At 30.4% G+C, this 26,144-nt stretch overlaps 2 protein-coding genes and 1 pseudogene across 6 annotated transcripts; 2 read left to right on the top strand and 1 right to left on the bottom strand.

Moving 5' to 3' along the window:
• Positions 1-2,293: 2,293 nt before the first annotated feature.
• Positions 2,294-9,085, top strand: LOC112536362. Of its 5 annotated transcripts, none has more exons than XR_007214468.1 (3): positions 2,294-2,837; positions 7,047-8,257; positions 8,347-9,085. XR_007214468.1 is itself a non-coding variant. In XM_048370305.1 (2 exons), exons 1-2 carry the CDS (start codon positions 2,524-2,526, stop codon positions 7,138-7,140), a joined length of 408 nt encoding a protein of 135 aa, XP_048226262.1. In that variant the 5' UTR covers positions 2,294-2,523; the 3' UTR covers positions 7,141-9,085. The 5 variants fall into 5 exon arrangements, 3 of the variants coding, with proteins under 3 accessions (XP_048226262.1, XP_048226263.1, XP_048226264.1); XR_007214469.1 differs by lacking the exon at positions 8,347-9,085 and having other exon boundaries at positions 7,047-7,292; positions 7,637-7,773; XM_048370305.1 differs by having other exon boundaries at positions 7,047-9,085.
• On the bottom strand, positions 5,862-8,808 carry LOC8267129 (annotated as a pseudogene).
• A 3,721-nt stretch (positions 9,086-12,806) lies between the features above and the next one.
• On the top strand, positions 12,807-17,568 carry LOC8267176 (GDSL esterase/lipase At5g03610). Its single transcript, XM_002528666.4, has 5 exons — positions 12,807-13,041; positions 13,198-13,416; positions 14,466-14,737; positions 16,765-17,071; positions 17,186-17,568. Exons 1-5 carry the CDS (start codon positions 12,978-12,980, stop codon positions 17,392-17,394), a joined length of 1,071 nt encoding a protein of 356 aa, XP_002528712.1. The 5' UTR covers positions 12,807-12,977; the 3' UTR covers positions 17,395-17,568.
• Positions 17,569-26,144: the final 8,576 nt, after the last annotated feature.

The following is a 26,144-nucleotide window of genomic DNA, read 5'->3' as shown; positions in this document are numbered from 1 at the left end:
TATATTTTTATAATTTCATACTCTGTAGGTTTTTTTTTATAACTCAGAATGTCAAAAAAAAAATCTTTAATTGATTTATAACTATTACATTATTTTGATCTATTGAAATCTGAACGCGACAGTTTTCATTATATTTCACTTTTCTAGCCTTAAAAATTAGTTTTACAATAAATAAGTTAATTGATGCTGTGTTTAAAATATATTTAAGAATAATGATTTATAAATATAAAATAATTAATTTATGAAATTAAAAAATTTAATTTTTTTTTTTTTCCAATTCTCCAATACCAATTTCAAACACAACCTAAGACTTTATTGTCAAAGATGAGGAAAACCCTTCTACCTTTCCTAAGGGGCGGTTTTGGGGCAATCTAAGCCCACCTACTTTTAGTTTTGTACCAAGAACTTGTAAAAAAAAAAAGGATCTTTCTCTTCCCCTTTTCGAGTATGTATATAGCTTTTATGCGTCCTAGGTGAGCTGTGTACTCAGCCACTTATTGTCTTTGCTTATCACTCTTTCCAACTTTTCATGTCAATCCAAAAATAATGAGAAGTGAACCGAAAGTAAAAAATTTGAATTAAAAATATTTACAATAGATGAAAAAGACGGCTTTTCAAAATATATTTGTAAAAAACAATAAGATGATTATTAAATGTTTAATTAAAAATGGAGATAATGATAAAATATTTTATATAACAAATTGTTAAATTTACTTTTGTCTATTTATTTCTATCTCACACGCCACTCTTAGAATTATTTTATTTTAAATATCAAATTACTTTCTATATTTTTTTTCTTTATTACTTGTAAAATTTTAATCATTAAAAACTAATCCCCATGACAAGCATTTGAATGTTCTTTCAACTGAGTATACTAAGACAATAGCCGTGGATAGAGAATGCCGAGATAGATCGATGGACCATTCCGACGGTTAAATTAGATAAAAAAACTAAAAATAAAATTAGAGTTAGAATGAGTAAATTAAATTTTATATTATTTATTAATTTATATATATATATGATAGCAAATATGATTTTAGTGAATCTCTCGTTCTTTTGATCCAATTAGATGCTATCATATGTTATGTATTTATTGTTTTGTTTTAAAATTAGGTCAATGAATGACCCGTCAAATTTTCTGAATCAGATATATTTTAAATAATTTTTTTAATAATATTATAGCGGCGACAAATATAACATAATAAGACTACTTAATCACTTATTTTTATGGTTTAGTTTCTACTGAAACCGATTTTGATCTCTTTTAAAATACATATTATTAAATCTATTTGAATTAGTTTGATATTTTGAATTAAGTCCTATTTCAACATTGATTTTTTAAACTAACCTCAAACTGAGATGATGCTAAGAGAATGCAATCACTATAATACAATTTTTTTGGGCAGCATTTTACTAACCTCCATCTGCACTGGCCTCCAAATTTGTTTGCATTGCTCCCACCATGACGGCATTTCAGTAAATAATGCTTCAAACCTATGGTTTATTGATTCTTATCTTATGTGTTTTTATTTTTACTTATGAATGAAATCTTGGACGTATGCATGACCATACTGCTAGAGCTTAATTCCAAAAAGAAAAAAAAAAAACTTAAAATCAGCTTGAAATCGGAATCGTCCGGTTCCTGGACAGAAACCAACCCAACTATCCATAAATCGATTCAGTTCCACCTTCAATTCCAAATCCGGAATCAGGTCTAGCTTCAGAATAAAATCTTAAATTGGGTAGTTTCATATCCATGCTAATTCAAGAAAGTCCAATTTTCACTACTTCCCTTTAGGTAGGCAGCTAGCCAACTCTTTTAATGCATAACCCTTCAGAATTTAAAGAAAGAAAATACGGAATCCATCAAGTTATCAAACAAAAGTCCAATCACTCTGTCAGCTTAGGCAAAAGCAAGACTTTCAGATTGCATGATACCTGACCTACTTGGGTCACTTTACATACACCAATATATGATTTTGTTGAAGTGTAACCCTCAAATTGAATAAAACAAAATGGACCAAATAAAATATAATAATTGATTAAGTTATCCATTCCACTTACCTATCTGAATAAATATAATCGTATATCAAGAACACAAAGCTTGAATAATTGTTAATTAAGCAAAATGAAAGTGTATAGAAGGAAATTGTACGTGTTGAAACTTGGAAAAAATAGAAAAGAGAATAAGGAACCAAGACCATTAAAATAAGAACAGTTAACCAAACTCTTTCTTCTTTCAACATTTTGAATTATGTTGACAAAGTTACCTACCACACTGAAGGAACCATCTCAACTCCCGCCAGAAACTACACCACCCACTTCAACTACCTAATACAGAAAACATTGCTCCTTTTTCTTTTTTCTCTTATTTAGCACTCTTTTGTTTATGCATACACGAATTAATATTCTTTACCTATCAAGATACCTCAATAGACAGCTCTCATTATTCATAGCTATATTTTTAAGCAAAAGCTTTTACAACCAAGATAATTAATTAAAGAAGCAGGAATCGTAAAGAAAATGGTGGTGGGTATTTCTTCATCAACTATAATGGCTGAGAAGATCTCTTGTTACTGTGCTTTGTTGATGGCCATGATGCTGGTTTTGAGCTGCTGTGAAGTTAGCGAAAGCGAATTGAGGTTGATTACTGTGAATCAGAATGGGATTGTGAAGAAGCCATGTGATGAGATTTATGTGGTTAGAGAAGGAGAGACGTTGCATACCATTAGTGAAAAATGTGGAGATCCTTATATTGTCGAAGAAAACCCTCATATTCATGATCCAGATGATGTTTTTCCTGGCTTGGTTATTAAGATTACTCCTTTCAAAAATAGGTAAGTTCTCGTTACTTTGTGATCTTGAAGAAGATTTATTGGATGTATCATATGGTTTTTGAAACAAGTGCTAGGTCATGTAAACTCTTAACAAGAGCATTTGTATTTGTGAAAAGTGATTCTAGATTTCTCTGTGTCCTTTTTTTTTTTAAAAGAAAAGAAATGCCAGAAATTAATCTCCTGAACCTTTTTGCACAATGGAATACACTGATATTGTAGAAAATGCAAAAAGTATTTGCATTGATATTTGCTTAATTTGATTTTTTTTCTTAAATATATCTATAACGGTATCTTATCTAATTTTAAATGGTAAGAGCGTATATATTAAATTTTATTATTAGTTGAACATTTTATTAAAAAAGAAGAAGAAAGACAATATATTAATAGGTCCAAAATGATGCATGGGAGATTAATTATACCTTTAAGTTTAAAAGAAATTTTTCAGGACCTTTTCATATATGGTGAAAGATAAGATAAGATATCTCTCTCCTAAGTGGAAACAAAAAGGGGTTTCTCTAAATCTAAGAGAAAAGGAAGAGATAGAGAAAACAATCAGAAACGATGTTATGCTATACGTACGGAGGGAAGATTTGGAGTATTGAATTGCAAAAGAATTAGAAAGATTAGGCTACTGTTTGGTTTAAATTTAAATTCATTTTATGAATAAAAAAATATCAGAGAGAAGATAAAATATAAATGATAAAGTTGAAAAGAGATATTTTAGTATTATAAAATGTATGAACTTACTAATATGGAATTTATTTGAAAATTCTATATATTTTATTAGAATTTAGTTTAACTATAGCTAATTTTATACAAATTTGATTACTTAGAATATTAAATTAATTTTTATTATATTTAAAGCATATTAATGTGTCTTTTTTAGTACTCGCAAGTGCATAAACCATTTCTATAGTAAGAATAAGTTCACCACGAGGTCAATCTCTCAAGAAACTATAAGGCTATTTATTATAAAGACTAATTATCAACACAAAATAATAACGTAAATCTAAACACTTTAAATCACTATGTTTGAGAGAGTAATATTCATAAAGTAAAGTAACTAAACAATAAATAAATATGCAATGCAAATGCAAATGCTTATGATCTAAAACTATATGCTAAAGATAACATTTATTCTAGCCATTTACTTAGTAATCTTCTTGTTTTACTTTAAGGTTAGATCTGATGAATGAGATTGTAATGTGCCTTTTTCCTAAGTCACTCAAGTTAATGATACAACCTATGTTTCTTATACCTACATATTGATACAACCTATGTTTCTTATACCTGCATAGATTAAAGTAAAGATGATGATTTTAATACTTTTAACCTAAAGATTTTTATAACAAATATTATTACTAAATTGATATGATGGTTTCCAATAATAATAGATGAAATTAATATATATATGAAGGTAAAAAGATCATTCATTAAATAAATAAATAACAAAGTTCATACAAAAGTAAAAAGGCTAAATTAAACATTTATGAAAACTAGCCTAACATATTTAACCGAATAATTATGGTATTAAATAGAAAGACATAAAATAAGACTGAAAATTAAGGCTCAATCTAGATCCAGGATTTCTTCAAGTAGGAAGAAGATTGGTCCTCACTCTCCACTTCTTGAAGTCTCCTTAGATCTTAAAAAGAGTAATGAAAATTAAACTAAAATGTTTATGAAAAAATTGTAGAGAAAATAATGGTAGACATATGTAGGGAGCAGATAGAAGAAAATTCTCCTCCCTCTAGAATTAGGTTTTTGCAGAGATATTATATAGATGGGAGTCTTCATCTAAATAAATTTTCCTAGAAATGTATACCTAATATAAATCCATTTAATAGATAAGACTTTAAGTATCTTTATTTCCACTAAATACTATCTTATAAATAACTCTTAATATAAATCCTAATAATTATACAAAATGACTAAAATGTCTCTTAGGCCTTGTAATTTGCAGTCCATGCGTCTTAATCTTGGACTTTGACACAAACATGTCCAATTAAACTTCTTTTCGAATATTTAGCTCCATATTCTTTTTGACTAATATTATCTGAAAATAGATCATTAAACTTAAGTGAGATAAAATCACATATTTTCACCATATTATATATACAAATATATCATTAAGCTCTAAAATACACTTAAATATTTATATATAATTTGGACCGATCACATATAAATTTTAAATTTAATGTATTTTGGAGGTTTCAACCAAATACTATATAAATTTTAATTTTACAGTTGATTATTGAGTTTGGATTCCATTTGCAATTAGTTCTGCCTCGAGCCCAATTATGTAGATATGAATAATCTAAAATCTATTATGTGGGTGTAGAAGACACTTCGAACTTATAACAAATATGGAACGGCTTTGCAATTTCCCGCCCTATAAAAATTATGAAGAGGGCAGACCATTCAAAGAAAAAGTTTCTTATAAATTTTATTTAATAAAATTACCTGTAAATATCAAATCCCTAATATCTAAACTCACAATTTGAGAGTTTAGTCGTGCAATTTTATGGATTAAAACACCTAAGTTTAAAGTTGCAATAAGAAAAAAATGCACTTCTAAGTTTTTGGCAAATCTAAAAATTGTTTGGATTTCAATAAAGATTTAACATTTAGCTCAATTTTATTTAATTTTATACTAAAACCTTTTTTTTTCTTTTTCAAATAGTTATTTTTTTCTATTTTTTTCTTTAAAATTTCATCTTTTGAGTCACCGTTATCACAAAAGTGGTTCATTTTTTTCTTATTTATATTAATTACTTTTAGTAAATAAATATTAACATGTGTTCAGAGGAGTTTTACACATATAATGGAGCTGTTGAGTTTTTCTGTATATAAATTTTATAGTCATTAATTATGGGAATGTTGAGTTGTTTTTTTATAAGAGTGGTGAAAAAAAAAATCAATTCGATATTCAAATTATCAAACTCATTAAAAATACTTATAAAATCGATATGTGATTAGTATCACCGAGTAGAAAGAATTACAATCTACTTAACTCGGCTGGTATTTTTGTAAGATACTGCTCTCGCCTTCTCCTAAGGACATGGTCGGTTAAGGAAGCTGAAGCAAGTGGCTATTGGATGGGTCCATAATTTATCTCTAACCAATGCTATTTTTGAGTTAAATGCGTAGGTTGTCGTTGATCTTCTTTTCTCTTCCTCTAGGGATATTTCTGTGTTTGGTAAAATTATCTAGGACCGTCATGATCTTCAGGTAGGAAGTAACTTTTCCTTAATTTTTATAAAGAGACAAGTCAATGGTGTTGCTCATGGCTTAGCTAAGATAAGATCGGTTTTTCTTTTAATTGAAGCACCGAAACATTCACTCATATCAAAAGTATCAGCAGTCACTCCATCGCCAAATTTCCAATCAAAATAGAACAGTGTATTCGCCATAAAAGGCTCCACAGTGGTTATGGCTAATGTCATACCAGGGCATATCCTTTTCCCTGAACCAAATGGAATTAGTTCAAAATTATTGCCTCTGAAACTAATTGAACTATCCAAAATCTTTCAGGACAGAACTTTTCAGGTTCACCCCAAACAGTAGGATCCCTGCCAATCGCCCACACATTGACCAACGCTTTAGTTTTGGGATAAATATCATATCCATCAATCTTAGTCTTCACCTTAAATTCTCTTGGAATCATTGCTAGTGGGAGATGTAAACTCAAAGTCTCTTTGAACACTGCCCTTAAGTATTTCAATTCATGAACGCGTGCTTCCTCAATCTTTCCTGTTTCGCCAAACACTTGCCTTACTTCTTCTTGTGCCTGTTCCATTGCTTCTGGGTACCTCATTCAACTCTGACATTGCCCATTTTGTGGCTTTTGCAGATGTATCACTTCCATCGCCAAGCATTTCCTGAAATGAAGTTTGTACTGAATCAATTGAAGAACCAATTAATAAAAGAAAAATTCTACTTGTTCTCATCAGTTGTTACAGTGAATTGAGTGCTATAATAACTATTAAGATTAATGTAACAGAAGTTGAACTGATATACTCACTAGTATGTGTTATGGGTCCAGCCCATCTTACAATATTTTTTATTACTTTTGGACACATGTATTATGAGCTTTTATGATGGACTTGTTATGTCTTATTTTTGGATCCACTTTGGCATGGGTTCTATGGCTTTCAAGAGAAGCTTGTAGAAACTATTGTGTAGACACTTAATGTGTGAAGGAAGCAGTAATTTTCAGATTAAAAACATACACAAAAGAGAGAGGAAACTAGAGAGTTCCAAAGGGTGCTGTCCTGCTCGTTTTTCTCAGCACCAGTTCTAGTGTTTTGGTCTCCGGAGAAGATTCCACCGTTGGATTTTGCTGAAAGTTTGTCAGCTTGTTGAGGCACTCGGAGCTACATTCTGACCGTTCGGATCGTCAATTAGAGCTCTGGTTCATCGGAAATTTTCTCTGGACAGAGCTGCTGTTTTTGGGTGAATTCTACACTTTTTTGTTCTCTATTTCAATTCTCTTATTGTTGGTATTTGTTGGTAGGTTGTAAATCTTTTGTAGACTGATTTGGGGTTCTTTTTCCTTCAATTTATAAATAAGAGAAGTTAAGGGTGGACTCCTCAAAAGGTCCCGTGGTTTTTACTCTTCATATCGAAGGGGTTTTCCACGTATAAATCGTGTGTGTTGTTTGCTATTATTTTCTTTTGTTATAGCTAGTTATTTACCGTATTTAGTTGCTGGTTTCTTTTGTTAATTTGTTTGTGTGACAATTTGGATTGATTGGATTGCATAATTAATTGGTTTTCTTGATTGTGTGACATTGTAGGTGTCATTGTGACCCCCTTCTGATCCCTACAGTATGTAATTATATAACAAGTCATTACACCTTGCTAAACTAAGGAGGATATGTGATTAGGAATGACAAGAAAAGGAAGATATGTATATACTTATCAGAATAGCTGCTTTGATGCTGTCGTTGGTCAAAGGGATTTTGAAGGTCTCCATCTTTCTGAAGATCCAAAAGAACATCTAAAAGATTTTTGGCTTCCTTTTAATCACCATCATCACCATCCTTGGAGGCTGCCCAGGTGGCTTTGTGTTCATTTATGATGTCTTCCAGTATTTAATCTGCAATTCGATGCAATTTCTCCACTTTAGACTTGGTACCAGAGATGATCGAAGAAATTGCAAGGAAGGAAATACATCAGCAATTCTGAAGCCTCCTGCTGCCTCGATGACGTCTTCAATAAGGTTTAAAAGGGCTTCTTGGTTTTTGCTCTTGCGCACGGCGATTCTTGCAATGATATTGTTTGTTAAAGCAAACAGCTTCTTGGAAAGATTGACAGGGGTTCCTGCTTTTGAGTGAAGAAACATGAGAAAATTTGAAAGCTCTTCTCCCCTAACTGAACTGAACGATTCTATGCGTTTTGCACTAAGCAGCTCTAAGGTGCATAATTTTCTCAATTGTCTCCAATGGTCTCCGTATGTACCAAATATAATATCCATACCATAGTAAAAGACTATTTCTGCTGCCAGGAGAAGGGGTCTCGGCGAACAACTCGCCCTGGTTTTTCAGCACTTCTTGGGCTCCTTCAAATGAAGAAAACACAAGAGCTGAAATTTGGCCAATTTGCACACTATAATTGGTCCATAAGTTTCTGCCAATTCTGTTATACGGTGATGAGGTAAATCAGTACCAGCCACCTGGTGCAAGTTGCCAATGAAAGCTAACTTCCTTGGTCCGGGAGGTGAGTTGGGTCTGTCCTTTTTTGTCTTCCACACCCTTAATACTATGAAGATAAAAAGGAGAAAGCTTAAAAGGACAGGATATGATAGGGTTTGGTACTCCATTGGTACAATTGGAAATGGATTGGAAGTATAAGACTGATTGGTGAACCACACATATTCCACTTCATAATTTAATTGCAATGCATTAAAGCGCGATGCTGATACAGTGAAGAGTGCACTTGCCAAAAAAGTACATGATCTTTCCTCCATTATTGACTCTCAGTTTGCAGCCTCTCGTTTTCCATTAGAGGAATGTTCTTCTACTGCATATCCAAGAGCATTCGTTCATTTCTTAGTAGAAAGTTCTTTTGTAGTTTCTTTAAATTAAGGGGTCGGTCACGTTAATAGAGCTTGCATGCATTGCCTTACCGGTATCGCGCTGTCGAATAGCTGCCAAATTTTAACTTTTTTTATTGGTAGCTAGCTGCCGAACATTTTCATCTTAAGATGGCCTTTATTTTAATTTTAATTAAGCTCGTTTTTCTAACATTTGTGATTTTTAAATACTGGGTAGGTTTTGAGTTTTATAAAAAGTTTCAATTTGTAAATCCAAACATAAGCATAGTATATGTGTCTTTTACATACTAAAATAATAAACGATTGATATAATTTTATTAATTTTAAATAATATAATACGTGTCAATTATTCACTATTAAAGTATTAAATATTTATAATACTTGTCAATTTTCTTTTTATAATAGTATATACACTGAATCTCTCATTTACAATAAATATTCAAACTATTAATTAAATATAAACAATAGAGAAATTAATTTAAAACCGCATGTAGTTTCTTTTTTAATATATTTATTATTAAGAAGTTTTATCAAGTTTTATGTATTTCAGACAACTAATAAACATATAATAACTATATACATATTGATTTCTATAATCTAAATATAAAATATTAAAAGTACATGTCGCTTTTTCAATTTCTATAGTATTAAACCTGACATGGGCAAGCCATTCATAATTGTTGTGCTTATAATAGATTATGCATTTCAGGGAGACCTTTCGGACTGAAATGATTTTATAACATATTAGCCACCAATAAGATGTTGCTTAATATCTTCCTGAGGCTGATGTCCAAGATTGCGCTTTGGCAACATCGCAAAGGCGTCTCCTGAGCATCTACTTAATTGATTTGATTTAATGTTGTATTAGGCTTTTGCTCACCCTTTTTATTATTCATTATTTAGTATCACATAATATTTTAGTGTCATAAGAATTTTATTTTTAATAAAAACTAAAATTAGTATTTTTTATAAAAATTTATATAATCTGTAATATAAAACATAAATGTCCCTGAAAATGAGTAAAAGAACATTTTATTAGTCTATAAATACATGTTTCTTCAGTAATTATGATTAAATTTAATAATTTAAAATATATAAAATACTGATATTAAATGACACTAAATTAATTGTCTTTTATTATTTAAAAAGAAAAAGATGTCGCTCAAAGACATGGAAACTAGAAAGTATTAGCCGTAGAAATGTGCCTTTGACTTCTTCCAAGTCCATTTAAATACATGTCTTAGATCCATTCAAATCATAATACTAACATTTTTTCACAATATTCTGAAGATGGATAGAAGTTTCCTGTATATCACTTCCAGGATGATGCCTTGCACCTCTTTCGAGCGCGGTTACAAGTTGCCATACCTTATGTTTTTTATCCTATGGATCCTTCATTAGGAAACTCCCTGTAAGGCAAATTCCGTCAAGTTTCCCAGAGCTTGAAAATTAAAGCCAGTTTCGTCTTTCCTCAAAATCAAATTCGGAGGTTTAATCCTGCAAATTGAGAAATTATTTACATAGTAATTCCGGGAAAAGAAAAAAAAAAGAATTCTATTAACATTTCCCCTTATCAGATACAAGTCACAGAAATTTTTGAGCTTTGAATTTCTTGAACGGCAAAAGATGCTAAGTAATATAAATATCCATAAGAGTTTAACGTCTCACAAGATTCATTCAAGATCTAAATCAAGCTAACAATTAAGTATCTAACTATTACCTCTTGAATCTTGCTTTCTAAACATAAAAAGGAAAATAGTAAGATTTATCTCAAGCTAACGTTTAAGATTAATTCTTAATATGCTCTGAAATTAGATTTTTTTTCCATTAATAATTTTTACAAATTCCTTACTTGGTAAAATCAATTATAATTAGTAGTCTAGGCTTTCCTTTAGATGTTTTGAAAAGAGTTATTTCTTATTTAATTTCTTGTCTATGTAGAAAGAATAACATTATCCCTTAACCTTATATTATATTATGAGTAAATTTATAGGGACCCATAATTTATTATGATGTAATTTTTAAATATTTATTTAATGAATTCGTGTCAAATTTAGATAAAATACTTTGATATATAATCTTTATGTAATTTTTTATGAATTTTATATATTAAATATATTTTATATAAATTACTTAAAAAAAACTTTTTATGTTAATTTTATAAATTTTTAATACATAAATATATTGAGAGAAAAACTACGGATCATGAAATTTCTCAATATTATATTCTCTTTTTTACTTTTCTTCTCATATTTTTGCGTACGTACTAGTCAAAACTAGTTACTAATTTCATGGTTTTCCGTCCTTGGTGAAAGAAGTAAGAGATAAATATTTTTCCTGTTTCTCATCCCAGCACCTTCAATGATTTTCTTTAAATTTGGTATTTATTATTTTTACTGAAATTATTTTAAAAAATAATTTCATTCTTAGAACTATCTTTGTCTATTTACTCATTTCTATTATTTTTAAACTGATGATGATATTGATGAAAGATAAAAAAATTGCTCTCCTAGCTGGATTTTGGGAGGATTTCCTATTTGAGATACAGAGAAAAGAGATATTCTTGAATGGATTATAAAAGGATGGTGTGGCGGTTATGATTGATGGTAAAAAGAACTTGTATTATAGGATGTCGATATCTAAAGAAAATAGATAGATTTGATGTATGTCTTATTTATATACTAAACTAATAAATAATTGAAATATATTTATTATTAATTTTAAATAATAGAATGTGTCAATCTTTCAACACCGAAGTGTAAAACATTAATAATATTTTTTACTTTACTATTTATTATGATGTATGTATCACGTCTAGATAAAAAAGAAATTTTTTAGAAAAATAAATCTCTTTCTAAATACCATTGTTGTTTCTAAGAATTTAAGAAGAAAATTTTTAAAAAAGTTCCAAACCAAACTTTAGACGATTAAACTTTAATTGAAATTTTTTTACTTAGACTTAGGCTCAGTTTATGTTCCTACATATACAACAAACTGATAGATGATTGACACTTATTTATTAATTTTAAATGATTAAATTTGTGTCAATTATCCAATACCGAAATATAAAACACTTAGACATACATATCATTTTCCTATAATTGTGGTGTATATATTAAATCTAAATAAAAATCTCCCACGCCGAGTATAGACAGCGTCACTTCTTATCATGATCCTTGCTAGGAAGGATATCAAAAACTATATCTATAGCATCCCGCATATCCTGCCAATTGTAGAATAACTCGGAGGAATACTAGACATTTTATCTCGGACCGCTCATTTTGATGGCAAATTAAATAGCAGATAGGAGATCAATGAAATTTGTATAAGATAGAATTTTGTTACTTACCTTGTATTTTCTTATCATACCCTTATATAACCTTTCTTTGCTTTTCTTTGATACCTATTATTTTCTTGACTTCTCGAGCATGGTCTCTTATTTTAGGAGTACCATATTTTGAGCTGTTTCTTGTTTATTTATTTATTGTATTATTCTAATTCTATTTAGAATTGTTATACCATATGAATCTCTTAGTGAGATATTATCAAATATTTAATTTTATCCAGTTGGTTGATAATAAATGTCCGATAATGAGTGTTCGATTATTGAAACATTTAATTCAAACGCGAAAAGTCTATTTAAATAAAATGTCTCAATTTTTATTATCTAGAATAAACCTTTACATAAAATTGACGATTATGAATTCAAAATGAAAATTCTTCTTTCAAGAAAACTAATTAAAGATAATAATAAAAATAAAAATAAAAAGAAATTGTCAGTTTGGAGTTAAATAATAGAGAGCTCAAGGAGAAACATATTCTTTAATGGGAAACAAGAGAAGATGATCAAACCCAGATTATGCAATTTCCAAGTGGCACCATAGTTCTAATAACTTTTCAAACCGCACACCGCGGTTGACCCAAGCTAGCTCACCAAAGGGTCTGTTAGTGGCTCCGCACTATTATATAAATAGAGCTTTATACTTTCTTTCTTTGGTTCCAATTATCCTCCAATATTTCTCCTCATCAATTCCCCTCGGTGCAAATTTGGCTTATTATTAACTTTGAAAAATCCCTATATCATGGGCACACTACAGTTTCTCCTCTTCTCAATCTTTTCCATTTCTCTCCTTTTCCTTATTGCAGGTTTCAAGATTTTGCTCTCTTTTAACTTCTCAATTCAATTAATATTTAGCTCACACTTGAACTTTCTTGGTTTCTTATTCTTTGTTCCAAAGCTTGAATTCTACTAATTCATTTCTGTTTCTTGTTCTCTTTTGTTGGGGTATGCGATATTAATAGGTGTGCATGGCGGCCATCAGCAGCACCACCACCACCATAGACACCGCCATCTCTTCAGTTTTAAGCCAAGTAAGCTCTTCGTATTTGGAGACTCGTATGCAGATACAGGCAATGTCCAGAAATCATTAGCAAGTTCTTGGAAAGAACCTTATGGAATCACTTTCCCAGGCAAACCCGCCGGGCGTTTCTCCGACGGCCGTATCTTGACTGATTATCTTGGTGGGTCCCTATTCATATATATATTGCTTTCTTTTGATCTATGCTTTTATACAACTTTAACTTTATTTTCTTGATAATATATACAAGTGATGATGGGCTTTAGTTTTGCTTTAGTAATGCTTATTTCTGTAGTCTGCAATATTAATGTAAGTGGTGGGGTTCCTCATGCATCCATGCTTTGACACTTTTTTATTCTAGTGATGATTACATTACTGTATGTTCTTTGCTTTGCCTGTAAAATGCTGCATTATTGGAGCTCTTTTTTTTTTTTACACTAAAGCCTTTCTTCTTCTTCTTCTTTTTTTTTTTTTTCTCTTTCTTTGAGAGTCCAGACTCACAATTCCTCTCTCACGTGGCCTAAAGCATATGTACATTTTTGTTGATAGTTATTTATTACACCTACAAGTTATCAGTGCTTCTGTAATATTCCTTTGCCCCAACCTACTTTACCCCACAATACCATCATTCTATGATACTTTCTTTTTAGACCCGCGAGAAGTTTCCACGAATACTTATAGTTCAATCTTTGCTTTGGATGATTAGTTGCTCTTTGCCTAGTAATTAGCAATAATAGTTTTTATTTGTAGTGGTCCTTTAACGTTAAACTTGAGTTGTAAATGTATCAACTTTATCGTTAATGCTTCCTTTGCAAAACACTTTTGTGATTCATGATGCATTTGGAATTTAGTGAGTATTAACTACTAACCCAACAACTCTCTTTTTCCCTCCCTTTTGCTGTTTTCTTCAAAACATGGTCATTATATATTGTGCCAATAATAATAATAATAATCTACCCCCAAACACACAACAATCAGTGAATTTGTTGGTATTTTTTTATCTGTAAGATTTAGGAAGTATGATTAATCAATATTATATAAGAGTTTATCATTTTCAGTGAATTAGAAAAAGAAAACACGAACATCCAATTAATACTAAATTTAGTTTGTAAGATGAGTTGGAAAGGTTATATAAACATTCAATTCTCTATATTATTATTCGGTTATGGCGGATCCTAATATTTGGTGGTGACAACATGTGTATACACACAGCTAGGTTTATTGGGGTGAAGTCTCCAATGCCTTACAAATGGAGAAAGTATGCAACCAACCACTTGAAATATGGAATGAATTTTGCATATGGAGGTACAGGGGTATTTGATACATTTGTCCCTGAGCCAAACATGACTGTGCAAATTGACCTTTTCCAAAATATGATCAATGACAAAGTCTACACCACCAGGGATCTTCACTCCTCCGCCGCCCTTGTCTCCCTTGCCGGCAATGACTACGCCACCTACCTCGCCACAAATGGCTCTGCTCAGGTTAGAATTTGTTTTTCTCTACTGAGCCATTTAGTTAAAACAACTTTAAATAATTTATTAAGATACTAAAATTAACTAGAAGAATATTTTAATAAATGATTAATTATATTCAGGCATAAAAAAAGGCATGTGTAAATATAAATATTGAAAAGATTTCAAGAGAAATAAATAATTCAATGATTTCAATATTATTATGATTCGAGAGAAAGTAACAATATCTACTCGGACACTGCAGTGGAAATATGTTGAATAAGAACTAATAATATCTTTTGTATTTTAATTTTTTTAAAATTTTTTAAATATTGTGATATTTAAATTCTGAAGTTCAGTCATACAATATAGTTTCAGCTTATCATTAGGCTAAAGTTTTAATCACATTAAAAATAAAAAATTAATCTAATTTTAGACAATCACATGGGATATATAAATTCAATACTAATGTATAAAAATTTATCTATGATACTAGTAGCTTATACTAAAAGAATAGAAATTTGAACTACCCTTTCAATAATAGATATAAAGTATTAGGTTTTTTCTTTTCTCACATACTCTTTGCTTTGTTAGACCTGCATATACTTATGGTTTGCCCATAATGAAAGATGGTAGATTACACGAATGCTATATTTCCCTTTTGGTGGAAAAACATCTATATATCTTGTCTATGTGACTCTGATCCATGCTTATCTATCGTGGAAAGCAACACTCATGTAATGACAAGTATTGATTTCCCAAAAGAAAAAGAAAAAAAGAGACATCTCTTCAATTAATTTGAATTTGAATCTCTCTTAGAGATCGTTTTCATGGTTTTTGAGATTTGACAAATGCATCAACCGACAAAAATTTAGAGATGTCCAAAACCCACTCCATTCAGAACCAGGAAAAACAACCAAAATAATATGGCAAATAGATTAAATGGGTTAATGACATGTGTGCAAGTAAAGTTATATAATAAACTAACATGACTACTAGTTTCATCAGTTTTTCTTTGTTTGCTTTTCTTTTTGGCGTGCATAGTTGTCACTTGTCAGCAGATGTGTAATTTGCACGTCATGTTCACTTAAGGATTATAGTGCATATATCTGGACCCATCCATAATTTGTTTCTTTTGTAAAGGTGACAAGTTTAGTTCACACATCTTTGTGGGTTAGGTGGTCTCTCATATAATACTCGTATTATTTTCTTAAAATAGAATTACCATAATTTGTTTCTGATATATTACTCTTATATAGGTGACCTCTGAATTATTTGGTTTTCTGTAAATGTAACATGTCTAATTCCCAAATCGTTTTGAATTAGGTAATCTCTGAATTCTAATATAACTAACAGCGGCATGGCTGTTGTTACTATTCTAATTATAAATACTTCTAATCTATAAATGTAAGAACTTAATTTATATATAAATTGATTAATGTTAAATTGTTCCGTATAATAATAATTTAAAGAAAGGTGTAATTGGAAATATACAGCATAGAATGAGAAATTTTATTATTTTGTTAATTAATACATTAATTACATTTATATAAATTAACATTAAAAATATGATAAACAAATGATTTTTAGTATTGGAAATAATTGTTTACTTATTGAAACTTGAAACCATATAAAATCTACAAGTACAAAGTTAAATGATTATGTACATTTAAAGGGTTCGGTTCACCTTAACTTTCTTTATTCGTTCTTGAGAGAACTTCTAGCTTTCTCTACTTGTTTCAGATCTATTGTTAGAATGACGAATATCTCATTAAATACTTATCTAGATTGGATTTTTAAAATGAAAAAGAAAAAAGAAAGAAAAAAACAGGTCTTCATACTTCAGCTAATACAATTGTGAGGTGGCATAATTCTGATCAGACATTAAATAGGAGATGTTTGTTACCTAAGATATGTTAACTTGTTTTTCCTTTTATTATTTTGTTTTGAGTATGAAACCAAACGGTTCAGTAAATATTTATTATAAAGCAGCATTCAAGCAATGTTATATATATATTTTTAAATATTATTTGATATAAACTTGTGCGATCATACAGGGTTTTCCGGACTTCATAAGAAAGGTGGTGAACCAGATAACTGTGAACTTGAAAAGAATTCATGAATTGGGAGTAAAGAAAGTAGCAGTGACTGCTTTACAACCCTTAGGCTGTCTTCCTCGCAGCACCTTTGCCTCTTCCTTCCAACAATGCAATGGAACTGAAAACGAGCTTGTCAGTTTGCACAACCTCATGTTGCAGCAAGCAGTGGCAAAGTTGAACAATGAAACCAAGGATTCTACTTTTGTCATTCTTGATATTTATTCTGCTTTCATGACTGTTTTCAAGAACAAAGGCGATCATCCAGGTAACCAAATTTTAGTGCATGCTAATCCATTAAATTCTTTCAGATAATTAATTAATTACATTGATCTTTCAATATTCTTAATGGAATTAAATGCTTTGCGACTTTGTCTTGTAGGAAGTTCGACATTTCAGAACCCACTGAAGCCATGCTGCGTTGGCACAAGCACTCAATACTCATGCGGGGATTTACATGAAAATGGGACAAAGATGTATACAGTTTGTGACGATCCTGAAGCTACATTCTTTTGGGACACAGTGCATCCTACACAGGAGGGATGGCGATCTGTATATTTAGCTTTGCAAGCCAATCTTCAACAGCTCTAAAAATTGGATCACCATCATTATACAAAGAAAAAGAGAAGTTATGAAAAATATGATGTGCCAGTCTGTTTTTATCTGTTTTTGTAATCTAATGCTCTTTGGTTGCTGTTAGGTTGATTCGTTTTGTGACCTTCTCTTATGCTTTGGGATTAGGATAATAAATTGTCCTTACCTTTTTGTTTCTTGCCACCGAAACCATAACCATATCCCTTCTTTATTATTCTTTCTTTGTCTCCATAACACCATGTCTATTCCTTTTATGCCAATGAAGAGACGAGGGGAAGGAAAGCGAAAATATTTATCCTATTGCATTTGGTTATATAAAATTTTTCATTTAGAGAATTAATTAATTTTAAATGTTTTATTATAATTATAGAAAATAAATAATTAATTATATTTTAATTTTTTTTATAAGTCAAAATTTTTTACATTTTAAATTAGAATATAATTAATTTCAATTTCTATAAGAAAAATGAAGGGAATTATTCCTCTCCTCTCTCAAAACAATTTTATTTGTAACATGATTAAAACTAATTATCTATTTATTTACTTCTCTTCCGTTATATTAGCCTCCATCCATGCATAAATATGGTTGCTAAGCTAATGGTAAGATATAACTATTTTACTAAGTAAATGTCGGGTTCAAATTTCACTAGGCTAAAAATAATTCTTAAAAAAGATATTAAACTATTAGTTCTATACACATATATTTGTTGAAAAAAGATTCTACATACATAAAAATATGTAGATTTTCGATCAATTCAATCAATCTTTTGATGAATCCAAATCTGAATACAATAAAGTGAACCTTTTAAGTTTGGGAAATATATAGCCTTGTAATGCAGAAGGTTTGGGTTATTTACTAGCCCACATACTACATAAAGTTTGGGTTCTGTTATATATAGTTCGGTCTATTAACAAAATGGAGCTTTGTGAATTCATATCTCTTCAACTCGTTATCATTCTCAAATCATATAAAAATTAACAATTATTACAAAGAAATTCTTCGTCAAAACAACATTTAAAAATTAACAATTGTTATAAATAAATTTTTTATCTAAATTTGATACATGTCATACTTGTTTAAATACAATAACACGATCATGAAACTATTCTAGATTCATTAAAAGTTCAGATTTATTTAAATACAATAACACGATCATGAAATTATTTTAGACTCATTAAAAGTTTGAACTTATTTAGATACAATAAAACGATGATAAATAAACTCATTAAAAGTTGAAGCCGAAAAAGTAAATCCTCAATTCTATAAACTCACCAAAATGATAACAAAAGTTATTAAATATTAGAAAATGATATACTTGCTAAATAAAATAATATAAAAATATTAAATTTGTATTAAAATCCTATGTTTATAACCATGCTTAAATTCATTTAAATATTTAAAAAGAAAGAGAAATAGCTAATTTCTTGTTTTGTCGAGGCGTACTTTTTCTTTTAGATTTAATTTTCAACTCAATTAAAGTTTAAGGTCAAAATGAATATAAAAGAACTAGATCTAACAATTGCGATATTCGACTAAGCTTGGTTGGTTAGGGTAATAATCCTAATGGTCACTTGACTTTGCTCTATGTTTGATTTTGATCACTAATCTTTTTTTCATTTCATTTTGATCATTCAACTTTTATTTGAATTTTTATTTGAGTAACAACAGAATATATAAAATATGATATGTTTAAATTGCCTTATGATTGTGTGACACATATCTAAAGCTTATCCTAGTTACTATCCTAGTCATATTAGTGATCTAACTCATAATTTTGATAAAGGTAATACCTTCTTTGAATTATGTCATTTATCGCCATGTAGTCCTTTTATTTGTAATGAAACCATTGTGTTAACATTAATGCATTTACATTGTTTAGATATAATTACTAATCTGACTAAGATAGTGAATAAGATTAAATTTAGACATATGTGACACAATCATATGGTAATTTAAACACATCAACATATTTTTGCCAGGTAATGACCACTGTTGTTACCAAAATGAAACAAAAAAAAAAAAGATTAGTGACTAAAATGAAACCTAAAACAAAATTAAGTGACCATTAGATCATTATCCCTTGGTTGGTTTATTGGTCCTAACATTTACAATGGAGTATTTCTTAGAAAATCTTTTTTTACGCACATGATGTAGCTTTATTCTTTTTGTCTCTCATGTCACTACCGTCAAATATAGAGGATTATATATTATATTATATAAGTTGCCTGCTCCAGATACATTTTAATTTTCCTGTCGATAGTTCTTTTCTAACTTATGTGAAGACCCAATGTATTATAGTAATATGAGCTATGAGCCGAGCAACCAGATAATTTCTTCTTTTATGATCTCAATATTTAGGTGATTAACAAGTCTCATCAATGTTAAGGAATGTTGGTGCATTGAGTTGGAAATTTCTTCATTCCCCACTCCCGAAGGGTGTGAGGAAATCAATCAGATTCTATTGGTGGTTTCAGATTTTGTGGTGAGAGATTCACATCAAGAATTGAACAAACTGGGCTTGTCTTTTTTGGCCAGTGAAACGAGTGACTAATCACCACATAAATTACCTCACAATTTGCCCTGACACTGGCAATTCTTTTGCTATCCTCCAAAAACTCTTAGCACAAGAAAGCAACTAATTTGTTTCCATTTTGCATCATGGAGTACGTAATATGAATCTTTTTTTTTTTTTTAAGAATAATATATGTTGGCATTGCACATCAGTAAGATCTTCTTTTATCTTCCAAATTAATGAAATCTGTTAAAGAATGATTAATCTGATACTGGTGAGATTACAGTATGGATTAAGCTTCATCCTTCATGAGTGAAGCAGCACAAGGTTACACAAATTAAAATAAAATAAGACAAGCAAAAGAGAAGGACAAAATTTATGAAGAATTTAATGAAACTGACAGATTAAAACATTCCAACAGCAACGTTAGAGGACCCCGTTGTTCGTAGATAAACTTAACTGTAAATGGTTTGACAGGTGTTGCCCCAATGGTCCTGAAACTTAAAGCCGAAATTATTAAGTGCTAATTCCCACTCCAGGGCCAGACGTAGGATCTGAAATGACTAAGCTTTTAGCATCAGAAGGGTGAGACAAAAATGTATGAAACTCGAGTCATTGGTCAGTAAGCTAAGCACCAGAGATTAGAATATCCATTGTGAAAGGCTGGCCTAAAACCAATGTATTAAACCGAACAAGTAGGTAATACTGGAACATACTTCGACTGGCGTAGGAATGGCAGCCGGTCGGTTTAAGAAATCCACCGTACTTTAATAAGACAGCTAATTTTATTTGAATTTAAGATAGATCATTTAGTCTTTTAAAATCTATTTTGTATTCAAATCGCATTTGAATTTAACTTAATGGATACTCGTTGTCCGAATCCAATTATATAACCGATATATATTTGTAAAAATTTTAATAGGTAGTGATTACTATTTTTATACCTATTAAAATGATTAATTTTCATTTCTTTTTCTTTTATTTCTAATGCCATTTGAACCTTCGGCCTTTCTTTAAAAAGAAGAAGAAGATAATATGAGGCTTATTTGAACGATTTAAGTAATAAATGTAATTTTTAAACCAGATTTACAATGGATTATATAAATGGACGGAAATTATATCCGTTGGTATTTCCATTTAGTCATAAAAATGACTAATGTATATGAGTCAAGCATAATATACCTAACATTAAGAAAAAAAATCAAATTTCTTATATAGATCAAGGTGCAATACACCAAAACCATAGAATAAGTCTTAGAATACAATTTTGAAATTCAATATAAAAAAATCAAAAAGTGAACTCAAAAAATAATAATAATAATAATAATAATAATAATAATAAGGATATGTTGGTTTTGAGGTCGGTGCATTGTATATATCTTGATGTAGGGAAAATAATGTTCTAAAAGCAATTACGACTACAGTAGAGAAGCATGAATATCTGGTAGAGATAATTTGGTGTGAACCTCATATGGTTGTCAGTTTGTTTGAGGAAGAAGATTCATGGATCGCATTGTAAGTAATAATTTCAACTTGGAGAGATCATTTGGACAACAGGCAAAGTCCACCTATATTTGGACAACAAAGACAACAAAAAGCTGGCAATAACCTTGACTACTCCCATCTGCCATCCCATTTTCTTCTTGTTTGGATCCTAAATTAATACGTGCAAATTCTACCTTGCTTTGTTTTCATGCACATGGAAAACATTTCAATCCTGCCTAACATATGCCATGCTTAGGCTTTATTTCAGTTTCCTCCAACTCTTATCATTTACATAGAGGCAAAAAATAGGGATGGATATTATCCAGATATGAGGCAAAAAAGCCAGTTCGGCCATGTTTTACATAAGCTATATATTTTTGTCTCCTAGCTAGTACAGATCCTGATCCCACATTGTAAATACCATCTCTGAAAAGGCAGTTTTTTTGTTGATGAGCTTCACCCCTTCACCCATATAATTTTTCCAACAATTTCAATCCTTGATGCCAAGACAGTTGTATATATCAATGAGAGAATAATGATTCCTAGAAAAAAAATTATATTAAATGGTGCATGACACCGAAAGGACATGCTGACAAATGAATTCATTTTTCTTCCGAACTACTCATATCTTATTCGATAATATATATGCTGTGCATGTTATGATTCCAATACCCCACAAAATATTTAAACAAGCATTTGATATAATTGGGCTTTCTCCTCCTAAATGCTAGATGTTTCCGGGACACATTAATGAGCATTCCCCATTCACATGACATTTGAAAAAGACCTGTAAGTGATGCATTATAAATACTGTTGCTCATGACAGATAAGCCATTTATAACAGAGCCAATGCTAAGAGTGACGACTCATACCTGGGCCATGTAGCTAAGCCAATGTCTACACAGTGACTCATATATGGGGAATATAGCCGAGTAAATGTCAATAACTCGACTTATAATTGGACCATGCAGAATGGATATGAAACTACGTTAGTACTAGAAAATACTTGTGTATTCTATTAAAATTTTAATGAAAACTTCTTGGCTCAGCTCAGTGTTCGATGCATAAGAGTGTGTATACCAAGTTTAGATAAGAAAATTTCAATTTTAATATTTCACATTATGTGGCAAATTTCTTCTTAATAGATAACCATGCATCACGGGGGGAATTCAAGAAGACCTGGAGTTCTTTCTTTCCCATAATAGTTAGTTTTCAGAGGTGAGTCCAGTCCACATATATATACATGGAACGGATCAGTGCCGTTTCGTGCACGAGTTTAGTCGGGTTCATATTCATTCAACAACCCCATTTCCTGGGCTCGTTTTATTTTCCCAGCTTAGCCTAATTTGTGTAGATTCTTCAGTTGATATCAATGAATTGGCTAACTAAAGTTGGTGTGAATAATGAGTTAAAATGAAGATGGGCCTAGAGAACTCATTGCCTTTATGAAGATATTAACGGTACGTGGAATCAGTCTCCAAGTCACTTTCTGGGTCATGGCAACCATTTTTCACAGTTCAATGAAAACAATCATTCTTCATATTATATTGATGCAACTTTAATAATTAATAGGCACGTTTTATTAAAGGAAATATTTTAAATTGTTGAGCTCGAAAGAAAGAACTACCCCAAAGTTAGTAAAAAAATAATGTGAGAAAAAGGAAGAAAACCTAACCAAGGGGCCACAGCCCGTAGGTACTGAAGATGAAATGATAATAGCTACTTCTCTTTTCAACTGTTAATATTAGGAGAAGCTGTGCTCTTGTCAACATTTGCTCTTGCTTTGAAACTATTTTTGTTGGATGATGAAGTAAGTTACCCATTGACACAGTTCAAATGTGTTCTATGGTGGGTATACAAAGACTGACATGTAATAGAAAAGAAAAGCATAGGTCACCCACTCAATTATTTCATCGTTGGAGACAGAGAGAGGAAAAGAAGGCGTTCTTATTTGTTTATATTTTGGCCATGAACATCTTTTCCCCATGAATTCTTGTAGCATGGAACCACAGAATAATTCAGATATTTCTGCTGTTTTCTATTGATATTCGACTGTAAAATGGGTGCAAAACCCTAGTTAATTTTAGTGAGGGCTCAAATTAATAAATTGAAGAAAAAAACCATCGATATTAACTTTTATTATATGAAGGCTGATGGAAAATAAATGGTATAGAACTTATCTTTGGATCCAATCAGTATTAGAATTACAAACCACTCCATTGTATCTCAGCATATATAAATTCTTGAGACTCTATCTTTTTAGTAATTTAGAATGGAATAATATTTAGAATTATGAGATTACAAACTTGAAATTCGGTGGAAACTTTTTATTTTTTAAAAGAAAAAGGTTCACTTTTATCCTGTTTATTATTATAGCTAGTATCTTCATAAGATTCAATATGCTTTCTTATATTACTCTTTATTTTTGTTATAGCAGTTTAGAATCTAACAACTCTAGTACCAAAATTATTTTCAAGAATGTGAGATCCCAAACTCAACTCAAGATATGCTGAGAAATTTAAAATATATATTTTCACTTTAATTGTGTCTATGATTATAGCTAATATCCTCACCCACGATAACATAAAAGTTCAATATACTTTCTTGTTGTACATTAATGGCCCACCTAAGGATTCAGAATGTTCAGCTAGCACATGATGGATAGTTTGGCAGTCTATTCCATCTTTACTTCACTGTCTACTGAGTGGGAGCTTTTGTTGCCCAAAACGATCCCAGTATACATGCTTATTTTTTTTTTTATCAAGAATTACAATTGAGGATATCCATCTAAAAATATGTGGGAATCATGTCACAGCAAGAACAAGCCATAAACAGAGACTTGTCGTCTTTTCTGGATGATGATGATGATGAGGAACCACATGCCTTAATCTGCTTGGTGACCCTTCACATTGGGGAAATGCTAATTGAACGCCTTTCACAAAGCTCCAAGAAAGTTTCAAATGAAAAGATAGCAACAAGGCTTTGCATTTTGCATCATGCAATACGTAATGCACCCTTAAATCTCTTACTTTTTGTTTATTATCTGCTTGCTATATTATTTTGTTTTTATTAATATTATATGTATATATCATCTGCCAAGTAAATTCAGTAAGGATTTATAATAAAAAGTAAGCACATCACTTAGAGAATGATTGATTTGATAAAGATGAGATTGCACACGCCATAGAGAAGCTTAATCCCTACATTAATGGATATGAATCAGCTTAAGAAAGAGGAACAGAAAGGAGCAAAAAACAAAAAGAAAAACCAAACCATAGAGAAGCACAATTGAAGTGATCACAGTAACAGCACAGAGATGCGATAATAGGAACAAGAAAGCATATTGCGGCAATATATATAATTACAATAGATAGTTAATCAGATTCTAAATTAAAATACAATATTTATCTAAAAATAGATAAATAGGATGGTGAAAGTCTTTTGTAGTTTAACTAAGAATTCAAATTTAAACTTTATAAATTTAACTGCATTAAAACTCTTAAAGATAATATTTTTATTACCTGTAAAAGTCATTTCTGGTAAGCTCTAACTAATTCTAGATACATGTACCCAAAGAAACAACATACCAGTTTGTGAAAAGATCGATCAAAACTAATTTAGCAGAATAATATTCAAAGATTCCTTTGAATTGGAAAATATGGATAATGATGCCATATACAAGGGTTTTCATATAAAGAAGTGAGAAATAGTGGTAGAAGTGAAGTTACAAACAAACCCTAGCTAGAGGCTCTCCTGAAGTTCGCTTCAATATGTGGACTAAAATTTCAAACCTTGTCAGATTGTTTACATGACGTTGAACCCTAGTTAACATGAGAAACAAGAGTTCCATTTTGGATGAAGAGTACAGCAATAACTGGTGACCTGCCCTACTGCCACCCAATTTCTTTTTGTTAGTATGCTTCAATAATTTTATTAAACATAAAGTTAGGCTTTATCTGCATGTCCCAGCTTTTTATATACACGTTGAAAATGTTTCGACACACCTCCTCTGTCCTACTATGATTTTCTTGGCTTCTCTGTTCCCCAATTTGGGAGGTATAGTTGGCTTGCAACTAATGGAAAGTATAGTGGCTAGTTAAAGATCTATGGAAAGAGAAATAAGAAAGAAAAAAAAAAGAGAAAAAAAGAATATGTAAGTGATTCATATTCTTATTCTCAGTTAACTTATTCTCATATTCAATTTATCGCGAATTTCTAAGATTTATTAAATTTTAGTATGTGTCAAATTAATTTTCTGATAAATTCTTTTTTCTATAATAAAGATTTTTCTTATTAAATTTTTTTTCAAAAGGGGAAAACATAAAATCATGCTGTAATTGCTCCGACATTAATAGTTGCAATTAATTAAAATAGTTAACACTAATACATAAAATATTTGCATATGAATGGACAACTAAGAAGATGTTAAGAACCTCCAAGGATTAGAACCACGAACCCTAATGATTATGAACCCGTGAATTACTATCTTAGAAACCCAAGAACAAATTGAGTTTCAAAACCCAAGAACCGCTTAAATCAGATTGCAAGGTATGGTTGATCAAGATCAGAACCTAAAGAAAACTAAGTTCTTTAAACCCTAACCCTTAACACGCCACAAGGATAGATCAATTCCTTGATAAGTAGTTTATGCATTCAACAAGAATTCAAGAATTCAAGCAAATATGCAAAGGAAACAACTACTATAATTTTATCAAAATTCGAATTTTTTAAAACACAACTTAATGGACG

This window comes from Ricinus communis, chromosome 10 (genome assembly GCF_019578655.1).
Source record: "Ricinus communis isolate WT05 ecotype wild-type chromosome 10, ASM1957865v1, whole genome shotgun sequence".
NCBI classification, from domain to species: domain Eukaryota; kingdom Viridiplantae; phylum Streptophyta; class Magnoliopsida; order Malpighiales; family Euphorbiaceae; genus Ricinus; species Ricinus communis.
The sequence above is the reverse complement of the archived record's forward strand: the minus strand, read 5'-3'. Positions and strand labels throughout refer to the sequence as shown.

What these genes read in the sequence shown, in the direction of transcription:
- LOC8267176 (XM_002528666.4), top strand. Translation starts at nt 12,978, where the DNA reads ATGGGCACACTACAGTTTCTCCTCTTCTCAATCTTTTCCATTTCTCTC. An exon ending in TCTCCTTTTCCTTATTGCAG is followed by an intron (nt 13,042 to 13,197) that starts GTTTCAAGATTT and finishes CGATATTAATAG; the next exon opens with GTGTGCATGGCGGCCATCAG. An exon ending in CCACAAATGGCTCTGCTCAG is followed by an intron (nt 14,738 to 16,764) that starts GTTAGAATTTGT and finishes GCGATCATACAG; the next exon opens with GGTTTTCCGGACTTCATAAG.
- LOC112536362 (XM_048370305.1), top strand. Translation starts at nt 2,524, where the DNA reads ATGGTGGTGGGTATTTCTTCATCAACTATAATGGCTGAGAAGATCTCT. An exon ending in ATTACTCCTTTCAAAAATAG is followed by an intron (nt 2,838 to 7,046) that starts GTAAGTTCTCGT and finishes TGAAGGAAGCAG; the next exon opens with TAATTTTCAGATTAAAAACA.